The 20175-nt window shown below is 62.0% G+C and overlaps 2 protein-coding genes across 2 annotated transcripts in view; one reads left to right on the top strand and one right to left on the bottom strand.

The window, feature by feature from the left end:
* Positions 1-2814: 2814 nt before the first annotated feature.
* On the top strand, positions 2815-5362 carry TMEM106C (transmembrane protein 106C; the record flags this gene model as incomplete). Its single annotated transcript, XM_082011908.1, has 6 exons — positions 2815-3007; positions 3114-3177; positions 3725-4124; positions 4385-4434; positions 4730-4783; positions 5203-5362. 6 exons carry the CDS (start codon positions 2815-2817, stop codon positions 5360-5362), a joined length of 921 nt encoding a protein of 306 aa, XP_081868034.1.
* Positions 5363-8015: 2653 nt separating this feature from the next.
* COL2A1 (collagen type II alpha 1 chain) overlaps positions 8016-20175 on the bottom strand; it is a gene marked incomplete at its 5' end in the record, with an annotated part of 12610 nt that continues 450 nt past the window's right edge. Inside the window, 35 exons of the mRNA XM_082011844.1 lie at positions 8016-9241; positions 9369-9611; positions 9912-10099; positions 10223-10511; positions 10598-10705; positions 10824-10877; positions 11053-11160; positions 11277-11330; positions 11804-11911; positions 12013-12066; positions 12327-12434; positions 12866-12973; positions 13066-13227; positions 13560-13613; positions 13696-13749; positions 13892-13999; positions 14077-14130; positions 14231-14284; positions 14370-14423; positions 14511-14564; positions 14645-14752; positions 14872-14970; positions 15286-15330; positions 15440-15493; positions 15606-15659; positions 15895-15948; positions 16112-16165; positions 16243-16341; positions 16425-16478; positions 17438-17536; positions 17632-17685; positions 17780-17887; positions 18317-18370; positions 19055-19153; positions 20073-20117. Coding sequence (XP_081867970.1) covers positions 9095-9241; positions 9369-9611; positions 9912-10099; positions 10223-10511; positions 10598-10705; positions 10824-10877; positions 11053-11160; positions 11277-11330; positions 11804-11911; positions 12013-12066; positions 12327-12434; positions 12866-12973; positions 13066-13227; positions 13560-13613; positions 13696-13749; positions 13892-13999; positions 14077-14130; positions 14231-14284; positions 14370-14423; positions 14511-14564; positions 14645-14752; positions 14872-14970; positions 15286-15330; positions 15440-15493; positions 15606-15659; positions 15895-15948; positions 16112-16165; positions 16243-16341; positions 16425-16478; positions 17438-17536; positions 17632-17685; positions 17780-17887; positions 18317-18370; positions 19055-19153; positions 20073-20117 — 3243 coding nt within the window. The 3' untranslated portion in view covers positions 8016-9094. The remainder of the gene's footprint in view (positions 9242-9368; positions 9612-9911; positions 10100-10222; positions 10512-10597; positions 10706-10823; positions 10878-11052; positions 11161-11276; positions 11331-11803; positions 11912-12012; positions 12067-12326; positions 12435-12865; positions 12974-13065; positions 13228-13559; positions 13614-13695; positions 13750-13891; positions 14000-14076; positions 14131-14230; positions 14285-14369; positions 14424-14510; positions 14565-14644; positions 14753-14871; positions 14971-15285; positions 15331-15439; positions 15494-15605; positions 15660-15894; positions 15949-16111; positions 16166-16242; positions 16342-16424; positions 16479-17437; positions 17537-17631; positions 17686-17779; positions 17888-18316; positions 18371-19054; positions 19154-20072; positions 20118-20175) is intronic.

Here is a 20175-nt window from a genome sequence, read left to right as displayed (position 1 = left end):
CTGGGACGGGTGCCCTCGTACTGGTGTGGGAGAGCTCCATACTGGGGTGAGTGCCCTCGTACTGGTGTGGGAGAGCTCCATACTGGGCCTGGTGCCCTCATACTGGTGTGGGAGAGCTCCATACTGGGGTGAGTGCCCTCGTACTGGTGTGGGAGAGCTCCATACTGGGCCCGGTGCCCTCATCCTGGTGTGGGAGAGCTCCATACTGGGCCCGGTGCCCTCGTACTGGTGTGGGAGAGCCCCACGCTGGGCCCCGTGCCTTCATACTGGTGTGGGAGAGCTCCATACTGGGGTGAGTGCCCTCATACTGGTGTGGGAGAGCTCCACACTGGGCCCCGTGCCCTCATACTGGTGTGGGAGAGCTCCATACTGGGGTGAGTGCCCTCGTACTGGTGTGGGAGAGCTCCATACTGGGGTGAGTGCCCTCGTACTGGTGTGGGAGAGCTCCATACTGGGGTGAGTGCCCTCGTACTGGTGTGGGAGAGCTCCATACTGGGCCCGGTGCCCTCATCCTGGTGTGGGAGAGCTCCATACTGGGACGGGTGCCCTCGTACTGGTGTGGGAGAGCTCCACGCTGGGCCCCGTGCCCTCATACTGGTGTGGGAGAGCTCCATACTGGGGTGAGTGCCCTCATACTGGTGTGGGAGAGCCCCACGCTGGGCCTGGTGCCCTCATACTGGTGTGGGAGAGCTCCATACTGGGGTGAGTGCCCTCATACTGGTGTGGGAGAACTCCATACTGGGACGGGTGCCCTCGTACTGGTGTGGGAGAGCTCCACGCTGGGCCCCGTGCCCTCATACTGGTGTGGGAGAGCTCCATACTGGGGTGAGTGCCCTCATACTGGTGTGGGAGAGCTCCACACTGGGCCCCGTGCCCTCATACTGGTGTGGGAGAGCTCCACGCTGGGCCCCGTGCCCTCATACTGGTGTGGGAGAGCTCCATACTGGGGTGAGTGCCCTCATACTGGTGTGGGAGAGCTCCATACTGGGGTGAGTGCCCTCGTACTGGTGTGGGAGAGCTCCATACTGGGGTGAGTGCCCTCGTACTGGTGTGGGAGAGCTCCATACTGGGCCCGGTGCCCTCATCCTGGTGTGGGAGAGCTCCATACTGGGACGGGTGCCCTCGTACTGGTGTGGGAGAGCTCCATACTGGGACGGGTGCCCTCGTACTGGTGTGGGAGAGCTCCATACTGGGGTGAGTGCCCTCGTACTGGTGTGGGAGAGCTCCATACTGGGCCCGGTGCCCTCATCCTGGTGTGGGAGAGCTCCATACTGGGGTGAGTGCCCTCATACTGGTGTGGGAGAGCTCCATACTGGGATGAGTGCCCTCATACTGGTGTGGGAGAGCTCCACACTGGGCCCCGTGCCCTCATACTGGTGTGGGAAAGCTCCATACTGGGGTGAGTGCCCTCGTACTGGTGTGGGAGAGCTCCATACTGGGCCCGGTGCCCTCGTACTGGTGTGGGAGAGCTCCATACTGGGACGGGTGCCCTCGTACTGGTGTGGGAGAGCTCCATACTGGGGTGAGTGCCCTCGTACTGGTGTGGGAGAGCTCCATACTGGGCCCGGTGCCCTCATACTGGTGTGGGAGAGCTCCACACTGGGCCCCGTGCCCTCATACTGGTGTGGGAAGGCTCCATACTGGGCCCAGTACCCTCGTACTGGTTCGGGCACGCCCATACTGGCCCCGCCGAGCCCTCACTGGGGCCCCGCCCCCCCGCACATGCGCGCGCTGCCGCAGCGGCCAGCCCCGCGTGCGCGCATGCGCCGGTAGGGGGCGCGCCCTGCAGTGCGCATGCGTACGGGGACACTCCCGCCTCGGCTAACCCCGCCCCGTCCCCGTCCGCGGGGACACCGTCCGCGTAGCTCCGGCGCATGCGCACCGCCGGCCCCGCCCCTCAACCTCGCCAAAAGGGTGGGGCCATGGGCACCACCCCGGGGCGGTCCAGCGCGTGCGCGCTGAGAGAGAGGCACGCCCGGGCGGGGCAGTTCGTCACGGTGAGGCGGTGCTTCCAAAGCCCCGCCCATTTCCCTTCGGGGATGGGGCGGCCCCGCCGTGACGAAACGCCCCGCCCGGGCGTGTACTGGGCGGGGCCCTAGCGAGGGGGCGGGCTCTGCGGAAACCCGCCCTCTCCATCCCGCCTTACGCACTGTGCGCCTGCGCCGGAGGGGTGGGGCGAGGGCTGGTCCGCCCACCACCGCCTCGCGGCGTTGTCATAGGGACGGCGGCTGCGCGGATGGAGGTGAGGCTGCGGCGGCGGGTCTGAGGGGGCCGCGGGCTGGGGGGGGCGGCTTTTGGGGGTGCCCCCCTGGCTGAGGGGTGCTCTTCACGGGGGTGTTGGGGGACAGGTCCCTGTGGGGTCGTTTGAGGGGCTCTGGGTGTCTGTGTGCGGGTTGTTTCTGGGGGAGGGGGTGTTGTGGGGGGGTGCCTAGGAAGGCATGGCTGTCTGTGGTGGAGGGGTGTAGGTCTGTCTGTGTGGAGGTTGTTGGGTTCGGGGGGTGGGGGTTGCCTGGAAATGAGCCTCCCTTGAGGTGTCCCTAGGTAGGGTGTCCCTTCTTGTGGGGTGCTGTGGAAGTCATCCCTGGGGGGGGGGGTGTGCCTCTCTGTGGGGGGTGCTGGCAGGGTGTCTCGGGGGGGGGTGTTTCTCTAAGGGGTGTTGGGCATGGGCCTGTGCGGGAAGGGGGTTCCCGTCATACCTGTGGTTCAGGGCGGGGTTTCCTTGTTGGCCAGGAGCGGATTGAAAACCCATTTAACGACCAGGGCTGCTCTTGCTGCCTCTGTCACAGGTTATGTGGCTTTTCTACAGCAGCTGCAATGGGTTCTGTGCTTTCCCTCTCCGTTAATAACACTGCCTCAAGGCAGAGGAAGAAGGCTGAGGACGACGATGATGACTTACTTGATAGCCGAGACCGTGTGGAAGACATTGCCAAGTTTCCGTATGTTGAATTCACAGGGCAGGACAGCATTACCTGTCCCACTTGCCAAGGCACCGGCTGCATTCCCACAGGTGACGGCTCCTCTCGGGCTTAAATACAAAACGAAAAAGTTGTTTATTTACGTGAGCGACCTTGCACGCCTGTGGAATTGGTTAACGTGTTCCTTTTGCTTTCCAGAGCAGGTAAATGAGTTGGTGGCTCTGATACCCTACAGTGACCAACGGCTTCGTCCGCAGAGAACGTAAGTCTGTAGGAAGAGAGCAGTTGCATCTTTGCAAAGAGCAAACAAAGCTCTTTCCTCGTTTACTGCTGCAACTGAACGCTTCACCCGATCTGCAGCCTCTCCTTTGTCTAGTGGTTTGTTTTCATCCAAGTATGCCAACAAATACAATTTAAAGTGTAACTTTAAATGCTTCCTGTGAAATCTCACTGTGGGGTGAACGCAGAAACAATGATCCTACTCACACGCTTCGTCCCCGCGCCCTTTACTGAAGCTTTTAGAAAGAAGCTGCTGTACCAACAGCAAAAATACTAGGTTGTGAAAATGCTACGGGGGGAGCAAAAATGATTCTTTGGTTACTCATTACCAAAAAAAAAGCTGTTTAAAGGGTGACTGTTTTGAGCAATTTCAGATATCGAAAACGTTACAGCAGCGCGTCTGTGTCTCTTCCAGAGAAGAACAAATATGTGTTGTTTGCTGGCTAGGTTGGGTTTCGGATACAAGGTCTCTTGCGGCTGCAGATGCTGTGTTAGGGCAAAGGAGGTGACCCCTTCCCTGCCTCTTCCAGGAAGCTGTATGTCCTGCTGTCGGTGCTGCTCTGCCTGCTGGTATCTGGGCTGGTGGTTTTCTTCCTCTTCCCACACTCTGTCCTGGTGGATGACGACGGTATCAAAGTGGTTCAGGTTTGGTTCGATAAGAAGAACTCCGTTGTCGTTCTCGCCATCACGGTAAAGTTCTCGCGCGCCTGCGTTCCTGAGGGAATAAATTCTGCTCTGAGCTGCCAGGACGGTTGCTACTACTCACATCTCCCCCCTCTCTCTGTCCAGGCCACCTTACGGATCAGGAACTCCAACTTCTACTCGGTGATGGTGACCAGCCTGACTAGTCAGGTGCAATACATGAACACTGTTGTGGGAACCCAGCAGATCACCAACGTCTCCAGCATCCAGCCGCTGAGTGACAAACTGGTATTCCTCTTTCATTGCCCTTTAATAGAAGCATCGCCCAATCGAATATGAAACCCGCGCACCACCACGCGTTAATTTGGTGATCGCCTACCTATACCTTAAAGCTTTGCTTGGCAAAATAGTCTTATGGCTGGAGCAGCCTGTGCTTTATGCACACCCGCTGAAAGGCAACAGCAAGTAGGAGAGACTCCGAAAGGGGTGGATTTAAGCAGGTACTAAAGCTGCAGGTGAATGTATTTTATTTTTTTTCTCTTTTACAGGTGAATTTCACTGTGAAGGCAGAGCTGGGTGGACCTTTCTCCTACGTGTAGTAAGGATTTACTACTCTTTGTATAGAGCTGGGGAAGAGGCTGGGTTTAAGCTGCTTTAATTAGAATTTGCTCTGGAAATGGCTCATTTTCTGCTAACTTCCTGGAAAGTAACTGTTTGCCAGAAATGACTTGAAAGGCCACTTTGTCAGGATGTTGTGACACGGTTTTTGACTGTGTCTTGAGTTGAGTTAACACCAAAGGGAAAACATCACCAGACGATACCGAGAAACGCGAGTGGCTCTGCAACCCGGCTTAGTCCGTGCTGACCTATTTCTTTATTTTGATCTCTTCCAGTTTCTTTTGCACGTTTCCCAAGGTGAAGGTACATAACATAGTGATCTTCATGAGGTAGGTGGTTCTCTGCTCGGCTCCTGACTCAAAAGGGAATTGCTGCCGCAGCAAATCTAGGGTACACGAAGAAAATCCCGCTTGGCAAGTGCCCCGGCCTGGTTCACTGTGTGAGCTTTTAATCCAGGCCAGTTGACACAGTTGGGTGAAATGTAAGACAGAGAGGAGAAGACACCAGATTGCTCCACGCTGAGCTTCCACATGAGGGGCGGTGTGCTCCGGGAGCCGCACGCGCCAGCTCTGCATATCCCTGCCTGCTGCCGCGAGCGATCTTGAGCAAAAACCTGAGCGGCTCTGCAGCTTTCGAGGGGGCAGAGGAGTTATGTGAGGAGTGTAAAACCTGCTGGGTTTTTTTATTTAGCTAGAGGGATTGCTGTCGCTGGCCCTGTCCCCACTAAACTGCTCTTCCCCTCTCCCAGGACATCGGTGAAGCTCTCGTACATCGGCCACGTGACGCAGAGCGCTTTGGAAACGTACCACTACGTGGATTGCAGTACCAACTCCACGGTTGCCCAGGACCCTCTGCCGCTGCTGTCCCCCTTGACACGGGGCGCAGCCGAAGCCAAGAGCAAGCCCTGAGGGCACGGCCTGTGTTTTCTGTGGGCGGATGGTTGTGCAGATGAATTTCTAGAAGAGACCAGGAACTTTCAAATGGAAGCAGAGGGATCGCGAGTGACTTTGATGGGAGATACTCGAAAGCTCTGGGTCTTTTTCGCGTTCTTCCCCGTGCAGCTGGGCTGCACTGCTGGCCTGTCCACGAAACCCGCTTGGGGGGGTGTTCATGTGCAAGTAAACGGGTCCCTTCCCAAAGTCAGGGTCTTGCTGGGCCTGCCTTCCTTTTCGGTCCTGAAGAACTAGTTTTTGATAGGGAAGCTGGATTCTCAAGTTTCATGCTTTGGGGTCTGAAGATCCCGAAGGTTTAGAGTTGATTTTTGCAGCTGTTTTGAAGCTTAGCGCTGTGTCGGGTCCTTTCGGGGTAAACTAATTAGTTCTGTGCAATTAATTTATTCCACTTTTGTTCAGTGGCAGCGTGTCACTGGTTTGTTTCAAAGGAGAACAATCCCTTTTTATCAAGGTCTTGTAAGGAACTCGCAGATAAGGCTTCCACCTCTGTAACTTGCGCTAGAAAGAGGCAAAGGAATGGAAACCTTTGAGACGCGTTTCTTTGTTGTGCGGATTTCGTTTGCCGGCAGCTGAGGCCACCTACAGCAAACCAATATCAAAACGCCGCCGTCTTAATGAAAACGGCCTCAGTAAGCGCGGCGCCGCGGGGGACGTGCGAAGGGTCCGTGTGGATTAGCCCTTCCTCCTCCTCTCCCTCCTCTGCACGTGGCTCTGAACCTTCCTCTTCCCCGTGTTCGGCGGCTGCGGGGTTGCTGGGGTTTGAAACCAGGGAACTTGTAGCTTGGTGGTACTTTGTACTTGCGCCAGCCGCGAGCGAGCGCGAATTTAAATTCGTTTTGTGGGAGTTCGGTTTTTCCTGCTTCCCAGGAGCCGGCTGTTCCCGACGGATGGTATCGGCTACGTTCTTAAAGCAAATAAACGCGAAAGCTCAGCCTGCCGCGGTTCTCGCTGCAGCCTTGCGCCATTTGCAGCTCGGAGGGTTTCATTCTGCTGCCGCCCTTTGTAGTTTTTCTGGAATTTGATTGCCACAGTTGCCTTTGTTTCCCCTCTGCCTGCACCTACCCCTGTCTGGCTGCCTGTTGGATGCGAGGTTGTGCGAGTGTGTGTGCACAGGTACAGGCTGCGAGGGAAACGGATCTGGGCGGTTCGCGATGAAGGACGCTTTATTTTGGGCGAGCGTGAAATAAAACCACACCTTGCTGGTTTAAGAAGTGGCATTTCTGCCTAGCGGGGTTTCTAGAGCTGAATTCTACTTATTAAAGCCGAGTGGTATGTTATGGTGCGGTGTCCTGTGTTTGAAGAAAAGCTCTGGCTTTCTCCTCTAGAAATCAAACTTTGTCCTAGAGTTAGTGCTCAGCCTCATGACTGGTCATCTTTTGCCCAGAAGTACCTGTTTTGCTGATGATTTTTGGGGAGTGAGGGCCAAGAAACTCAACGGGGGGAGCAGCGAAGCACCTCCATTCCCGCCCGGGGCGGCTGGGACCAGCAACCGGCGTCGCCCACCCAACCTCAGCGGCTGTCGCGCTGCGCCGTCCCCGGTGATCCCGGTCACGAGCTTCTCGCGCAGCTTTCGCGACCCCCCCGATTTATGATGAGTCGAACGTCCCGTCCAAGGAAGATGAAACAATCGCAAACTTTTGTTCTTTATCCATCTCGTTTCCTGAGCTTCCTCCCTCCCAGCGCTCGGTTCCCGCTGGTTCGGTTTCTCCTTGTGGGGTGCCGCAGCCTCCTGCTCCCCAGCTTTGCCTTTCCCCCCGCTGCCATCTTTGGCTGCAGCCCCTGAAATAACCCAGCTCTTAAAAGCAGCCTGCGGGGGGGAGGTTGCTTTTAGGTCATTTTTTTTAGGTCACTAGGTGATTTTTTTGGGGGGTGCCTGCAGCAGGAACCCTAAACCTGCCGCTTGGCTGAACAGAACGATTTTGCCTGGGATTAGTTGTGCGCCAGCCAGCAGCGGGGAGCCAGAGCACTAATAATTAGGGGTGCCCCCCCCCCCCCGGGTCATGTGGCAAAGCACTTTGGCCTTTTAAAGGGCGTTTTATTTTGAAAAATCCTTCCTAATCCTTCAATCCCTTTTAATGAATTTCTTCTGCCAATGTTTTTTAAAGACCCCAGCCCTGCGGAGCCTGCCTCAGGTGCTTCAGCGGGAGCGGCGGCTGCTGCGCTGCCAGCTGCGAGCGTTTAAAATTGAGATGAGGGCCTCAAAGTAGCATTTTTTTAAAAGTGTTTTGTTTTGTTTTTTTTTTTTTCAAATCCTTTAAAGCCGTAATTTCTCGTAATGAAGAACTGCAGTGCCCCTGCTATCGACGGATGCAGAGAGCTGAGGTTTTAACTGGCATGAAACGCGGTCTCCCCGCTCAGCAGCTGCCTCTTAGGTCCCGCACGTAAAGCTCGAGTGTGTTTGCACCTCTCGTGGGGTCTTTGGGCTAATTTTCTTTAAGATATAGTAAAAAACCTAAATAATAATCAACTACGGAGGCTTTTCCTCTAATTAGCAAACCTTGTAAGAGAAGGATTTACGTATGTAACTTTTTATTAAACCGTAAAGGCGCAGGCGCGTTACGCCAGCGTGCGCACGCGACGGCGGCGAACGCCGCTGCCTTCGGTATCGCAAAAGACATCCTGAAATTGTATTTTTTACGTGTACAAAATGGGACCAAGGCAGCGGCGAGGAGGGTTAGAGGCCATAATAATTTGCATGAAGATTGGTCTCGGTGTCCCCCTCCCCACTGGTTTTACTGGTTTCCTGTAACTGGTGTCCCGAGCGCTTGCCTTGAGTCACCCCAGTTCGGTTTAGGGGTGCAATGGGACAAGAGATCCCTCAGCAGAAACCTCATAGCTCTGTTGTCTCCCGAGGTTTCAAGATTTTTCACTTAAAAGGGTTTGTCCCTCCCTTTCTTCAGCTTCTGGGGGGAGTTATTTGGGTTTGGGGGTTTTGTCCCTTAGCGGGAGGTAGCCTCAACCCAGAAAAGTTGGATATTTGACCCAAAACCTTCCTTTACGACAGCTGAGAAATGGGGAGAAAGGAGTCAGACCGCAGCAAGCGCCTCTGGAGAGCGACAAAACCAAAACCCGGCTCGACTTGTACTTTCCACCAAAAGGTTTTTTTTTTTTTTTATATCAACTGATGTTAAAAAATACAGACTTGTTTTACAAGAATAGCACCATTTTTTTTTTTGCCTTTTTTTTGTCGTATTATACATTAGCACTCCTGCTGGTGATACACAGGGGGGAGGGATGGGGACGGGAGGGGATTCGTGATACCTGGATTTGTGAGATCCCTTTTGCAGGGAAGGGCCATCGTACCTGCCAGTTAGATTCCCACCTCCACCTGACCTAAAAAATAGGTCTTACAGGAAGAGAATAAATAAATAAGACCGTGGGGTTGTTTTTTATTTCGCAGCCTGCCCCGGACGGCGTTGGAAAGAGGCGGTGGTCCCCGACGGAAGGGCGTGGATTGAAGGGGTCGTTGCAGCCATTCAGTGCAGAAGTCGTACGAGCGATTGGAAAATACTCCTTGGGGTGGGTTTGGCGTTGGGTGGGTTTTTTTTTAGTTTTCTTTTATGGTATTGGGCTGGATTTAAAAAAAAAAGAACGACGACAACAAAAAAAACCAAACCAAAATAAAAAAACCAAAAACCAAACAACAACCAACAACAACAAACAAACACACAAATAAAACAATTCTTTTTACAAGAAGCAGACTGGGCCAATATCCACGCCGAACTCCTGATCGGCTCCACCAATGTCCATAGGTGCAATATCTACAATGGGCAGGCGCGAGGTCTTCTGCGATCGGTACTCGATGACTGTCTTGCCCCATTTGCCAGTGTGTTTCTGGGGAGAAAATGGGGAGGAAGGGTGTCACCGGATGCTCTTGAGCCCTCCAAACCAACAGCAACCTCATGGGGTGAGCCCCAACTCATCGTCTACATCTTTCTCTCGCAGGCGCCCGTGGACTTACCGTGCAACCGTCCTCCAAGACGCTGTATGTGAACCTGCTGTTGCCCTCGGCTCTGATCTCCACGTCGTTGGACCCTTGGATGAGGATGGCTTTCTTCAGGTTGCCCGTCTCCTCGTCCATGTAGGCGACGCTGTTCTTGCAGTGGTAAGTGACGTTCTGGGAGCCTTCGGTGGACAGGAGGCGGAGGAAGGTCATCTGGATGTTGGCCGTGTTGGGAGACAGGTCTTCATCGCCGTAGCTGAACTGGAGGGAAGAGGCGAGACGTTAAAGCCTGCGGGTGTTGCAACAACTCTATTTTCAGCCGCCTTTTGAGGGAGATTCCCGTACTTTATGTTCCCAGATAGCTGCAAAAATCACGGCTCGGCTGACCCAACTCCAAGCTTTCAATGTAGTCCTTGAGAACAGCCTGTCCCTCGTATAACGTCCATCAACGTAGCCCCACGGAAGGACATCCCAACCCTCCAACCAGCCACCCAACACCTTCCCCTGCTCAACCTCCCTCCCCGCTTCCGGTGTGCCGCAGCAGCTCGCGGGGACGCTCACGTGGAAGCCGCCGTTGATGGTCTCTGCAAACCAGATGTGCTTCTTGTCTTTGGTCTTGCTGGTCCACCAGTTCTTCTTGGGGATGCTGCTGGGGTTGGGGTAGACGCAGGTCTCGCCTGTCTCCATGTTGCAGAAAACTTTGATGGCGTCCAAGGTGCAGCCTTGGTTCGGGTCAATCCAGTAGTCTCCTGCAAGCGGGGAGGACAAACGGTGCATGAACGTGAGGTTTTGGGGGCGAGAACAAGAAGAGCCATGGACCTCGCTATCCGCCGAGGCGCGTGAGGGGAGGAGGCGGGGATGGAGGCTCTTACCGCTCTTCCACTCAGGATGGCAAAGCTTGATGTCGCGGCAGGTCCTGGCCGGGTTCTTCTTGGAGCCCTCAGGGCTGCGGATACTCTCGATCTGGTTGTTGAGGGACTTGAGCGTGGCGTCCACCTCGACGTCGTGCTGCCGCAGGCTGCCGGCGGCCTCGTCCGCTCGCATGTAGCGGATGGGGTCGGGACCCTTCTCCGGCTGACCCAGGCCAGCGAAAGCCGACATGTCGATACCGGTGCCTGGGGGGCCGGGAGGACCGGGGGGACCTGGATTTCCGGGAGGACCCTACGGGAAGAAGAAGATGCAATCCTGAGGGGCTGCTCCACGAGCTGGACCCCCCCCTCCCTGCCGTCGCCGGCGTTTTTACTCACCGCAGGACCTGGTTCGCCGCTTCGTCCGCGGGGGCCGGGGGGACCGATGGGGCCGGGCATGCCGTTGGAGCCATCCTTGCCAGAGGGGCCGACGGGGCCGGGGGGACCCTAGGAGAGAGCCCCAAACGGGGGGGGTCAGCTCGCGAGGCAGGCGACGCCGGGGGGCCAAAGGACGGAGGTGCCTCCTTTTCCTCTCGTCTCCCCAGATGCCACAGGCAGGACCTACCCTGGGACCGGAGGGACCGGCGGGACCAGCAGCACCTTGGTCTCCAGAAGGACCCTGAGGAGGAAGCGAGGGTGGACGGTTGCAGCACCGCCGGACGCTCGGCCTCAGCGCAGCCTTTGCGTGGGCTCAGGGCTCCCTCCAGGGCTGCAGGGACCCCAAAGGGGCCGCATCCAGCTCCGCGGCGAGGTACGGCGGGGCCGAGCGCTGAGACCCCGAAAACAACACTTACGGGGGGGCCGGGAAGACCCTGCAGCCCGGTGAAGCCGCGGTGGCCCTTCAGCCCTCTCTCTCCAGCCTCTCCCGTCTCACCCTTGTCACCGCGAGGCCCTTGGGGACCCTGGAAGGGGAGAAGAAGGGGACACGACATGCTCAGGGTGGCAGCCCCCCACCCAACGCACCCCGGGACCCCGTGCGTGGCACACAGGACGCCCCGACGAGCCCAGCGTCACTCACCGGCATGCCTCGAGCGCCGGCGGGACCCGAGGGACCCATGGGACCTTGTGCACCCTAGGGAGAGAAAAGAGGGGAGTCGGGGTGCCGGGGGCTGCCCTGTGCCTTCGGGGGCTCCTGACCCGGCCCCGCTGCCCTGCCTGCAGGGAATCGGCAGCTGCCGGCACCAAATGGCATCTTTAAATACTCGGCGCCGAGTAACGATCCTTGCAAATAAATACCCCGGCAGCTCTTCCCTGGTTAAGCCTCCCAGCGCTTACGGCTCCCCGGGCGGTGCTTGCGTGTAGGCAGAGCCCAAACCGGGCTCCCGGTGCTCGTGAATCCTCGGGAAGGTGCTCGGAGCCGCTAACGGCACTCGGGGCACCGCTGAATTAGCGACGGCCGCGAACGGAATTACTCCGAGTAGCTCATTGCTCCCGAAGGACCACTGCTATTTTGGCGTTTATCTGCGCTCGGGGGGGGTCCCGTCTCCCGTAACGAGACCCTCAAACCTGACGAGCCCTTTCCCTCGCCAAGGTGCCAGCACTCACCGTCTCGCCTCTGTCTCCTTGTTTGCCGGTGGGACCGACGGGGCCAGGAGCGCCGGGGGCACCGGGAGCGCCGGGGGCACCCACGGGACCCGTCTCACCACGATCGCCCTGCACCGAGAGAAGGGGATGCTCAGCCCCGCGGGATTTTTGGCCGGGACGAGGGGGCACGTGGATGGCGAGCGCCGGGGGAAGCACGCAGGCAAGCTCACCTTCACGCCGGCTGCGCCGTCTCTGCCGGGGGGTCCATCGGAGCCGGGGTTACCCTGGGGGAATAAAAGGAGAAATTAAGTCTTGACCCTGGGATGGAGCAGGACACACGGAAACTCCCCTTTCAGAGCAAAAACTGACGGTGAAAAGGTGCCGGCGATTGCCAGGAGCCGGGTTATGGCACAGGGAGCTCTGGCTGTGGCATTAGCAACGTCCGGCGCCGCCGTCGGGCTTACGCCGGGATGATCCCCAGCCCGGCACGGACAGAGCCACCGTCCCGCTTCGCTCTCTCCCCGCCTGCCGCGGTGCTGCCTACCTCACGCCCGGGTTCACCGGCAGGACCTGTCAGACCGGGGGGACCCACAGGGCCGGGAGGACCCCGGTCGCCCGCAGAGCCGGGTGCTCCTTGTTTTCCAGGTTCGCCCTAGTGAAGGGAAGGGGGAAAAAAAAAGCCATGAGGCGACGCGCGGGAGGGTCCCGGCGCAGCCCTTCGGCTTCGCTGTAAGGCTGCCAGATCCTCTGCCCAAAATTGACACCGGTTATTGCCCGGCCCCGATGCCGCTGGCACCGGCAGCTCTGCCAAACCCCAACCTGCACCCGGGATGGGGGTCCCTGGGGTGCTCGAGCTGCACCCAAGGGGGCCGGTGGCTCATTGCAGCCCCCGCCGGGGCTTTGGCAGCCTCCGAGCTGCCGCACAGGCTTCGAAACACCCAAATGCGTGGCGCTGAGGTCAGGCGAGCCAAGCTCGGCCGCTCCCACGGCTCTCGGCGGGGACGGCACCGCTGCCGGGAGCGGTTCGCTCTGGGGGGGCACGGGGTGGCTGGAAGGGGCTCAGCCCGGGGGGTGACGACTCACCGATGGCCCCGGCAGCCCGGGGAAGCCTCTCTCGCCACGCTGGCCGGGAAGACCGACGATGCCGCGCTGTCCTGCCAAACCTTGGGGGCCGGGGGGACCGTCAGGACCCTGCGGGGAGGCAGAGGGGGGGGATCAGAGCCGGGGGGGTGGGGGCACAGCACCGAAGGAGGGTGGAGGGAGCTGCCCCCCAACAACCGTACCGCGGGGCCGTCCTCGCCGGGTTCGCCTTTCTCGCCGGGGGGACCGGCAGGACCTTGGAGACCGGGGTCGCCGGCACGGCCCGGGGGCCCGGCGTCGCCACGAGCACCCTTGGGACCATCTTTGCCGGCGGAGCCGGGGGGCCCGGGGGGGCCTGGGTTACCCTGTGGGGAGGAGCAGACGGGGTCAGTGCAAACAGAGGCGGCTTTTCCCCCTTCATCGCCCGCACCCTGGCACCGCTCGGGGCTCTGGGTCGGCTCCTGCGCTTGAAGACCCTCAGAAAAGCCCCTTTTTCGGGGCCGATGAGCTGCCCGGTGTCACCCAGGGGCTGCTTAGCCCAGGGACCCTCCGCTGCTTGGCCCCCGGCACGGAGCAAGCGGCATCTCCCGAGCTCCCAGCCCCAGTGGTGAGTGGTCCCGGCTGCCCACCAAAGATCCCGGCTGCTCCTGAGCAATCCCGGCTGCCCCCCAAAGATCCCGCCTGCCCCCCGACTCACATTCGGGCCGGGTGGTCCCACGCGGCCGGCGGCGCCGGGGAATCCGGTGGCTCCCTGGGGAAGGGGAGGAGAAAGGCGGCTCAGGCGCTGCACCGCGCTCCCCCCAGCCACCCGCAGCCCACCCCCCCATACTCACAGGGGGGCCCTGGGCACCCCGGGCTCCTTTGGGACCAGTTACACCAGTCGGACCCTGGAAAGAGAAAGAAAATGGGTTAGAAACATGGCGGGGGGGGGGGCTGCAACACACCGGCCGGGCGATGCCCCAAATTTCCCAGAGTTACGGACCCCCCGCGGGGTTCGCCCCCGTTTCGGGTTGCCCCGGCTGTACCCACCTGCGGGCCAGGTGCACCAGAGGGACCTTGGGGACCGGGAGCGCCGGCGTCACCCTTCTGCCCGGGCTCTCCTTGCTCGCCTTTGGCACCGGGTTGCCCGTCAGCGCCCTGCGGGGAAGCGGCCGCAGTGAGCAGGTCGAGGCGACGCCGCACCCGCGCCGGGGGGAACGGGGCCAAATACTCACCGGGGGGCCGGCAAACCCAGCGGGACCGGGGGCACCGGGCTCACCGCGCTCGCCCTGCGGCGGAGAGATGGGGGTTAAATGAGGGGGCCAGGGGGGAGCGAGGCCAGCGGTGGCACCGCCGGCACCGGGGGAGGGAGGTGGGCACGGCACTTACGGGGGCACCGCGGGCACCGGCAGCACCGGATGGACCAGGAGGGCCGGATTCACCCTGGCAAAGAAAGGATGGAGAGTTGGGGGGGGGGGGTGGCATCTCCCTCAGGCGGCAGCAGCCGGGGGGCTGCCCGGGCTCTCACCTTCTCGCCGTTGGGGCCAGCAGGGCCGGGGGGACCGATGGGACCCGTCAGACCCTACGGATGAGAGACAGATGAGGACGAGGCCACCACAAGCATCCCTCGCCGGCCACCCTCCTCCCGCCGCGCCCCCGTCCCGCTTACGCGTGCGCCGTCCTTTCCGGGGGCTCCCTCGGGGCCCTTCTCGCCAACGTCTCCCTGCGGGGCGAGACGGAGGCGGCGTGAGCTGAGCTGAGACCTGACGCCGCTCAGGACACCCTCCGGCACCCGTCACTTACCCGATCTCCCTTAGGACCAGCGATTCCGGCTGCTCCCCTCTCGCCGGGCATCCCCTGCAGCCCCGGGGGACCCTGGGCGCCGTTGGGGCCGGCCGGTCCGGTTGCACCCTAAAGCAGAGCAAAGGTGCGGTTATCGGGGTGCCGCCCCCCCCCGTATGCAGAGCCTCGGCCTCACGGCTCTGCCGGTGGCACCGAGCCCCCGAGCCCTGTCCCCCCTCGTCACCCACCTTGGGCCCGTCGGTGCCCGGCGTGCCGGGGAGCCCGCGGGGACCTTGCAGCCCTTGTGCGCCGGGAGAGCCACGTTCACCGGGGAAGCCGCGTTCACCCTGGGGCGGGGAGGGGGGACAGCGTTAGGACGAGGCCGCGGAGCCACGGTGAGGATCACAACGTCCTTTGCATGGACATCCCCGGGGACAGCGGGCAGAGCATCCATCCCGCACCGCCCCAAAGGGACTGGGATGTACTGGGGTGTACTGGGAGGAGAAGGGATGGGCTGCGGCGGAGGCACCGGGCCCGGGGGAGCCAATGGCCCTGGATGGGGGTGGCCGGGCTCCGCCAACCCCCTGGAGCCCCCCCAAAACCTGCCATGGGACAGGGCGAGGCGTCCTGTCCCCGCTGCTGGGCGGACGGGTGATACTTACTCTGGGACCGACGAGACCGGGGGCACCGGCTTCTCCGGGAACGCCCTGCGGCGGGGGGAAAAGAGTCGGGGGTCAGCCCCGGGGGCTGCCAGGGGTTCTGACCCCCTCTTTGCAGCCAGAAAACGCCTGGGAGGAGGGAAAAACGGGGCCTCACCTGGTCTCCGGGTTTGCCGCTCTCTCCGGGGGGACCTGGTGGCCCGGGCAGACCCTGGGGGGGGAAAGCAGCAGCGTCAGCCCGGCGGCAGCGAGACCCTCGGGGACGGGGGCTCGGGGTGACCCACGAGCCTGGCACCCCAACCCGTCCCCTTCCCTGTGCTCACCTGGAAGCCCGAGGGACCGGGGGCTCCTTGCTCTCCCCTCTCGCCCGCGGGACCCTGCGGGAAGGACAGCGGTGAAGGACCCCGAAACCTGCCGGGGTTTGGGCTTCACCCACCCCAAGATTTTGGGCAAAGCCAGAATCGTGGGGGAGGATCCCAAAATCTCCGTGCTCCAGCACCACGAGGGCCAGGGAGCGTGAAAGCTCCATCCCCAGCAGAACCAGGGTTTGGAGGGGGGCTACAACCCCTAAGCCCCCCCATTTCTAGCGGGTTTTGGCCCTGTGACACTCACGGCAGGTCCCGGGGGGCCGGCAGCTCCCGTCTCGCCGTCCTTGCCGGGGAGACCCTATGGAAGAGAAAAACCATCGCTGAGCTCCAGGCGCGAGGCTCCAGACCCCCGTGCCTCAGTTTCCCCACCCGGAGACCGCAGATGCCTCAGGTGACCGCAATGCTGGAGCGACCCCAAGGTGCGTTTTTTGGGGGGCGGTGAGGGAGGGAAAACAACTCACCCGCAGCCCCGGGGCACCGGGGAGTCCTTTCTCACCGGCTTTTCCAGGCTCGCCCTAGAGGGAGGAGAGAGGTGATGGGCTCCGTGCCTGGGCTGCAGCCCCATTTTGGGTAGAAATCGCTCCGTACTCACATTAGCACCTTTGGGCCCGGGGAAACCCATCACGCCGGGCTGGCCGCGAGCACCCTGTGGGCCGGGAGGGCCGGGGCGGCCGTCCTCGCCGGGAGCACCCTGCGGGGAGGGGGTCGTCAGCGGGGATCGCCCCAGACCCCGGTCCCCCATCCTGTGCCGACGCCCTGCGGGGCATCACTTACGGTTGGGCCGACTTTGCCTTGAGGACCAGCATCGCCCGGGCGGCCGGTGAGACCCTGCGGCAGAGGGAAGGAATTGGGGAGGGGGCTGCAGCGGGCGGCCCCGAGGCGCAGGGGGGTGCTGGCCTGGGGCTCACACGGGGGGCACAGGGGCTCAGGAGCATGGTGGCCAACCCCAAAAAGCATCTTCGCTCACCCCGAAGAGCACCTTAACCCCGAAGATTTGCTAATCCCAAATGCATCTTAACTAACCCCAACGAGCATCTTCACTGGCACCGAGGAGCATCTTTGCAACCCCCAAATCGCATCTTCACTAACCCCAAATGCACCTTTGATAACCCCAGAGAACATCTTAATTAGCAAAGAGCTTCTTCACTAACCCCGAAGAGCGACTGAACCAACCCCAAAGAATTTCTTAATGCCCAAGAGCATCTTGGCTACACCCAAAAGCACCTTAACCAACCCCAAAAAACACCATAACTGACCCCAAAAGCACCTTATTGACCCCAAAAGCACCGAATTAACCCCAAAAGCACCTTATTCACCCCAAAAGCACCTTATTGACCCCAAAAGCACCTTATTGACCCCAAAAGCACCGAATTAACCCCAAAAGCACCTTATTGACCCCAAAAGCACCCCAAAAGCACCTTATTCACCCCAAAAGCACCGAATTAAAAAAGCATCTTATTCACCCCAAGAGCACCTTATCAACCCCAAAAGCACCTTATTGACCCCAAGAGCACCTTAACTGCTCCCAAAAGCACCTTATTGACCCCAAAAGCACCTTATTCACCCCAAAAGCACCTTATCAACCCCAAAAGCACCTTATTGATCCAAAAAGGACCTTATTGGCCCCGAAAAGACCCCGAAGAGCCTCTGCGCTGACCCCAGCGGGTCCCCCCCCGGTGTCACCCCCACCCCCACTGTCCTGCCCCGGCCGAGCCCCCCGTGGGGCAGTGGGGAGCCCCCCCCCCACCCCGGCAGCTCCCCCTGGCTCTGCCCCCCCCGACTCTCACCCTGGCTCCGGGCAGCCCGGGCTCTCCGGGGCGCCCGGGGTCGCCGGTGGCTCCCTTGGGACCCGCGAGGCCGGCGGGGCCGCGCTCGCCCGGAGCACCCTACGCGGGAGCGGGGAGACGGGGTGAGTTTGGGGGTTCAGGGGGGCGGTCACCCTCCTGGACCACCCCCCCGCCCCGTGACCCCGACGTCCCACCTTGGGTCCAGCCAGCCCGTCCTGCCCGGGGAAGCCGCGATTGCCGGGAGCGCCCTATGGAGGAAGAGGAGGAGGAGGAGGAGTGAAGTCAGGGGGGAGGTTTTGGGGGGGCAGCACCTCGCTGGAGGGGTGCGGGGGGGCCACGCACCCTCTCTCCAGGGGGTCCCACGGGGCCGGCAGCACCGGGTTCACCGCGGGCTCCTCTCTTGCCTTCCTCACCAGCCGGCCCGGGGGCACCTTGGGGTCCTGCGGGTCCCTGAGGAAGAGGAGGAAAAGGGGTCAGGAGGAGCCTTCCTCCCCCACAGCACGCCGGGGGGGGCCCTGCCTATACCCCCCCCCCAATAAATGACAGACCCCGGGGGTGCCGGGCAGGAGCCCCTCGCCGCGCCACGTGTCCCGCCGGCGCCGGGGCTGGGCGGCCGCCGCGGCGGGGACCCGGCCCCGCGCATTGAGGCTGGTTAATGAAGCGAGGGGGGAATGTCCCCGGGGGGGGGGGGGCGAACACAGCGGCTATTGTTCCCCCGCGGGAGGGGGGACGCTGCCCCTCGAGGGGCCTCGTTAGGGGAAGAGGTTCGTTAGACGCCGACGAGACGCTCCGGCCCCGGCCGGGGAGCGAGGGGCCGCGGGACGGACCCCCAGCCGAGGTGGGGGGTGCTGGGTGCGGCCCCCCCGCCCCGGGACTCACCGTCTCGCCCTTGGGTCCTTGCTCGCCCTTGAAGCCGGCGATGCCGGGCTCGCCCTGCGGAGCGGGAGGGTGGTGGGGGACAGGGCCGCGGCGTCCCCGCGGCGCCGGCCCCTTCCCAGCCTCGTCCCCAGCCCCTTCCCTCCCGCCACGCCCGGCCCCGGCGCCGTCCTCGGCCCCGTCCCCTCCCTCCTGCCCAGCCCCGTCCCTGGCCCCATCCCACCCCATCCCACCCCATCCCACCCCACTCCACCCCACCCCTGTCCCCACCCTACCCCATCTCCATCCCATCCCTGTCCCCATCCAGTCCCATCCCCATCCTGTCTCACCCCATCCCAGTCTCTATCCCTATCTCCATCCCCATCCCAATCCATCCCATCCCATCCCATCTTGTCCCATCGCATCCCTGTCCCCATCTCTGTCCCCATCCCAGTCTGTCCCATCCCATCCCATCCCAGTCCCCATCCCAGTCCATCCCACCCCATCCCACCCCATCCCACCCCATCCCATCCTCATTCCCGGTGGCCCCTTTGGGGACCAGGAGCAGGTGACATGGGAGGGGACCCACAAGGGGTTGGGGAATGGGGGCGTGGCCTGCGGCACAATGGGCGGAGCATGTTACAGACTGGGTGGGGCAGTTGGCAAGTGGGCGGGGTGTGTTGCCGGTGGGCGGGGCCAGGTGGCAGTGGGTGGGGCCGGGGCTGCGGTCCCCAGCTCGGGGGGCTCTCCGGGGGCTCTTACCGTCTGTCCCTTGGGTCCCAGCGGGCCGGTGGCACCCTGGGGCCCGGGCGGGCCGCGGGGGCCGGGGAAGCCTGGAGCGCCGGCGATGCCCGGGGCGCCCTGCGGGCAGCCGGCCGCCGTCAGGGGGGCCTGGCCGGCCCCGTGTCCCCCCCACGCCCCCCCGTGCCCCCCCGCGGCCTCCCGCCTCCCCCAGTGTCCCCGCATCCGCCAGCATCCTCGCGTCCCCTGGCACCTCGTGACCCACGGTGTCCCCACAGCCCCCAGCCACCCCGGGTCCCCAAGCGTCACCCAGCATCACCCAACCCCAACATCACCCAGTGTCCCTCAGCATCCCCCCAGTGCCCCCAGCATCCTCCCAGTGCCCCCAGCATCCCCCCAGTGCACCCAGCATCACCCAGTGCCCGCAGCATCCCCCCAGTGCCCCCAGCATCCCCCCAGTGCACCCAGCATCACCCAGTGCCCGCAGCATCCCCCCAGTGCCCCCAGCATCACCCAGTGCACCCAGCATCACCCAGTGCCTGCAGCATCCCCCCAGTGCCCCCAGCATCACCCAGTGCACCCAGCATCCCTCCAGTGCCCCCAGCATCACCCAGTGCCCCCAGCATCCCCCCAGTGCACCCAGCATCCTCCCAGTGCCTGCAGCACCCCCCAGTGCCCCCAGCATCCTCCCAGTGCCCCCAGCATCCCCCAGTGCACCCAGCATCACCCAGTGCCCGCAGCATCCCCCCAGTGCCCCCAGCATCACCCAGTGCACCCAGCATCACCCAGTGCCTGCAGCATCCCCCCAGTGCCCCCAGCATCACCCAGTGCCCCCAGCATCCTCCCAGCGTCCCCAGCATCCCGCATCCTCCGACCCCCCAGCTTCCCCCCGCATCCCCCACGACCCCCAGGGTCCCCACGCGTCCCCCCGGTCCCAGCTCAGCTCTCGGCAGCCCCTCCCCACCCAGGACGGGACCCCTCCCGAGCCCAGTCCCCCCCGGCCAGGGGCTCCGGTCACCCCGTCCCCAGCCGCACTCACCGCCGAGCCCTTCGCGCCGGGGATGCCGTCGGTCCCGGGGTTCCCCTAAAAGAAGACACCCCCTGAGCCTGGCTCGGCCCCCCCGTGCCTCGGTTTCCCCATC

The sequence above is a fragment of the Phaethon aethereus genome (assembly GCF_964289735.1).
Source record: "Phaethon aethereus genome assembly, chromosome: 29".
Taxonomy (NCBI): domain Eukaryota; kingdom Metazoa; phylum Chordata; class Aves; order Phaethontiformes; family Phaethontidae; genus Phaethon; species Phaethon aethereus.
The sequence above is the reverse complement of the archived record's forward strand: the minus strand, read 5'-3'. Positions and strand labels throughout refer to the sequence as shown.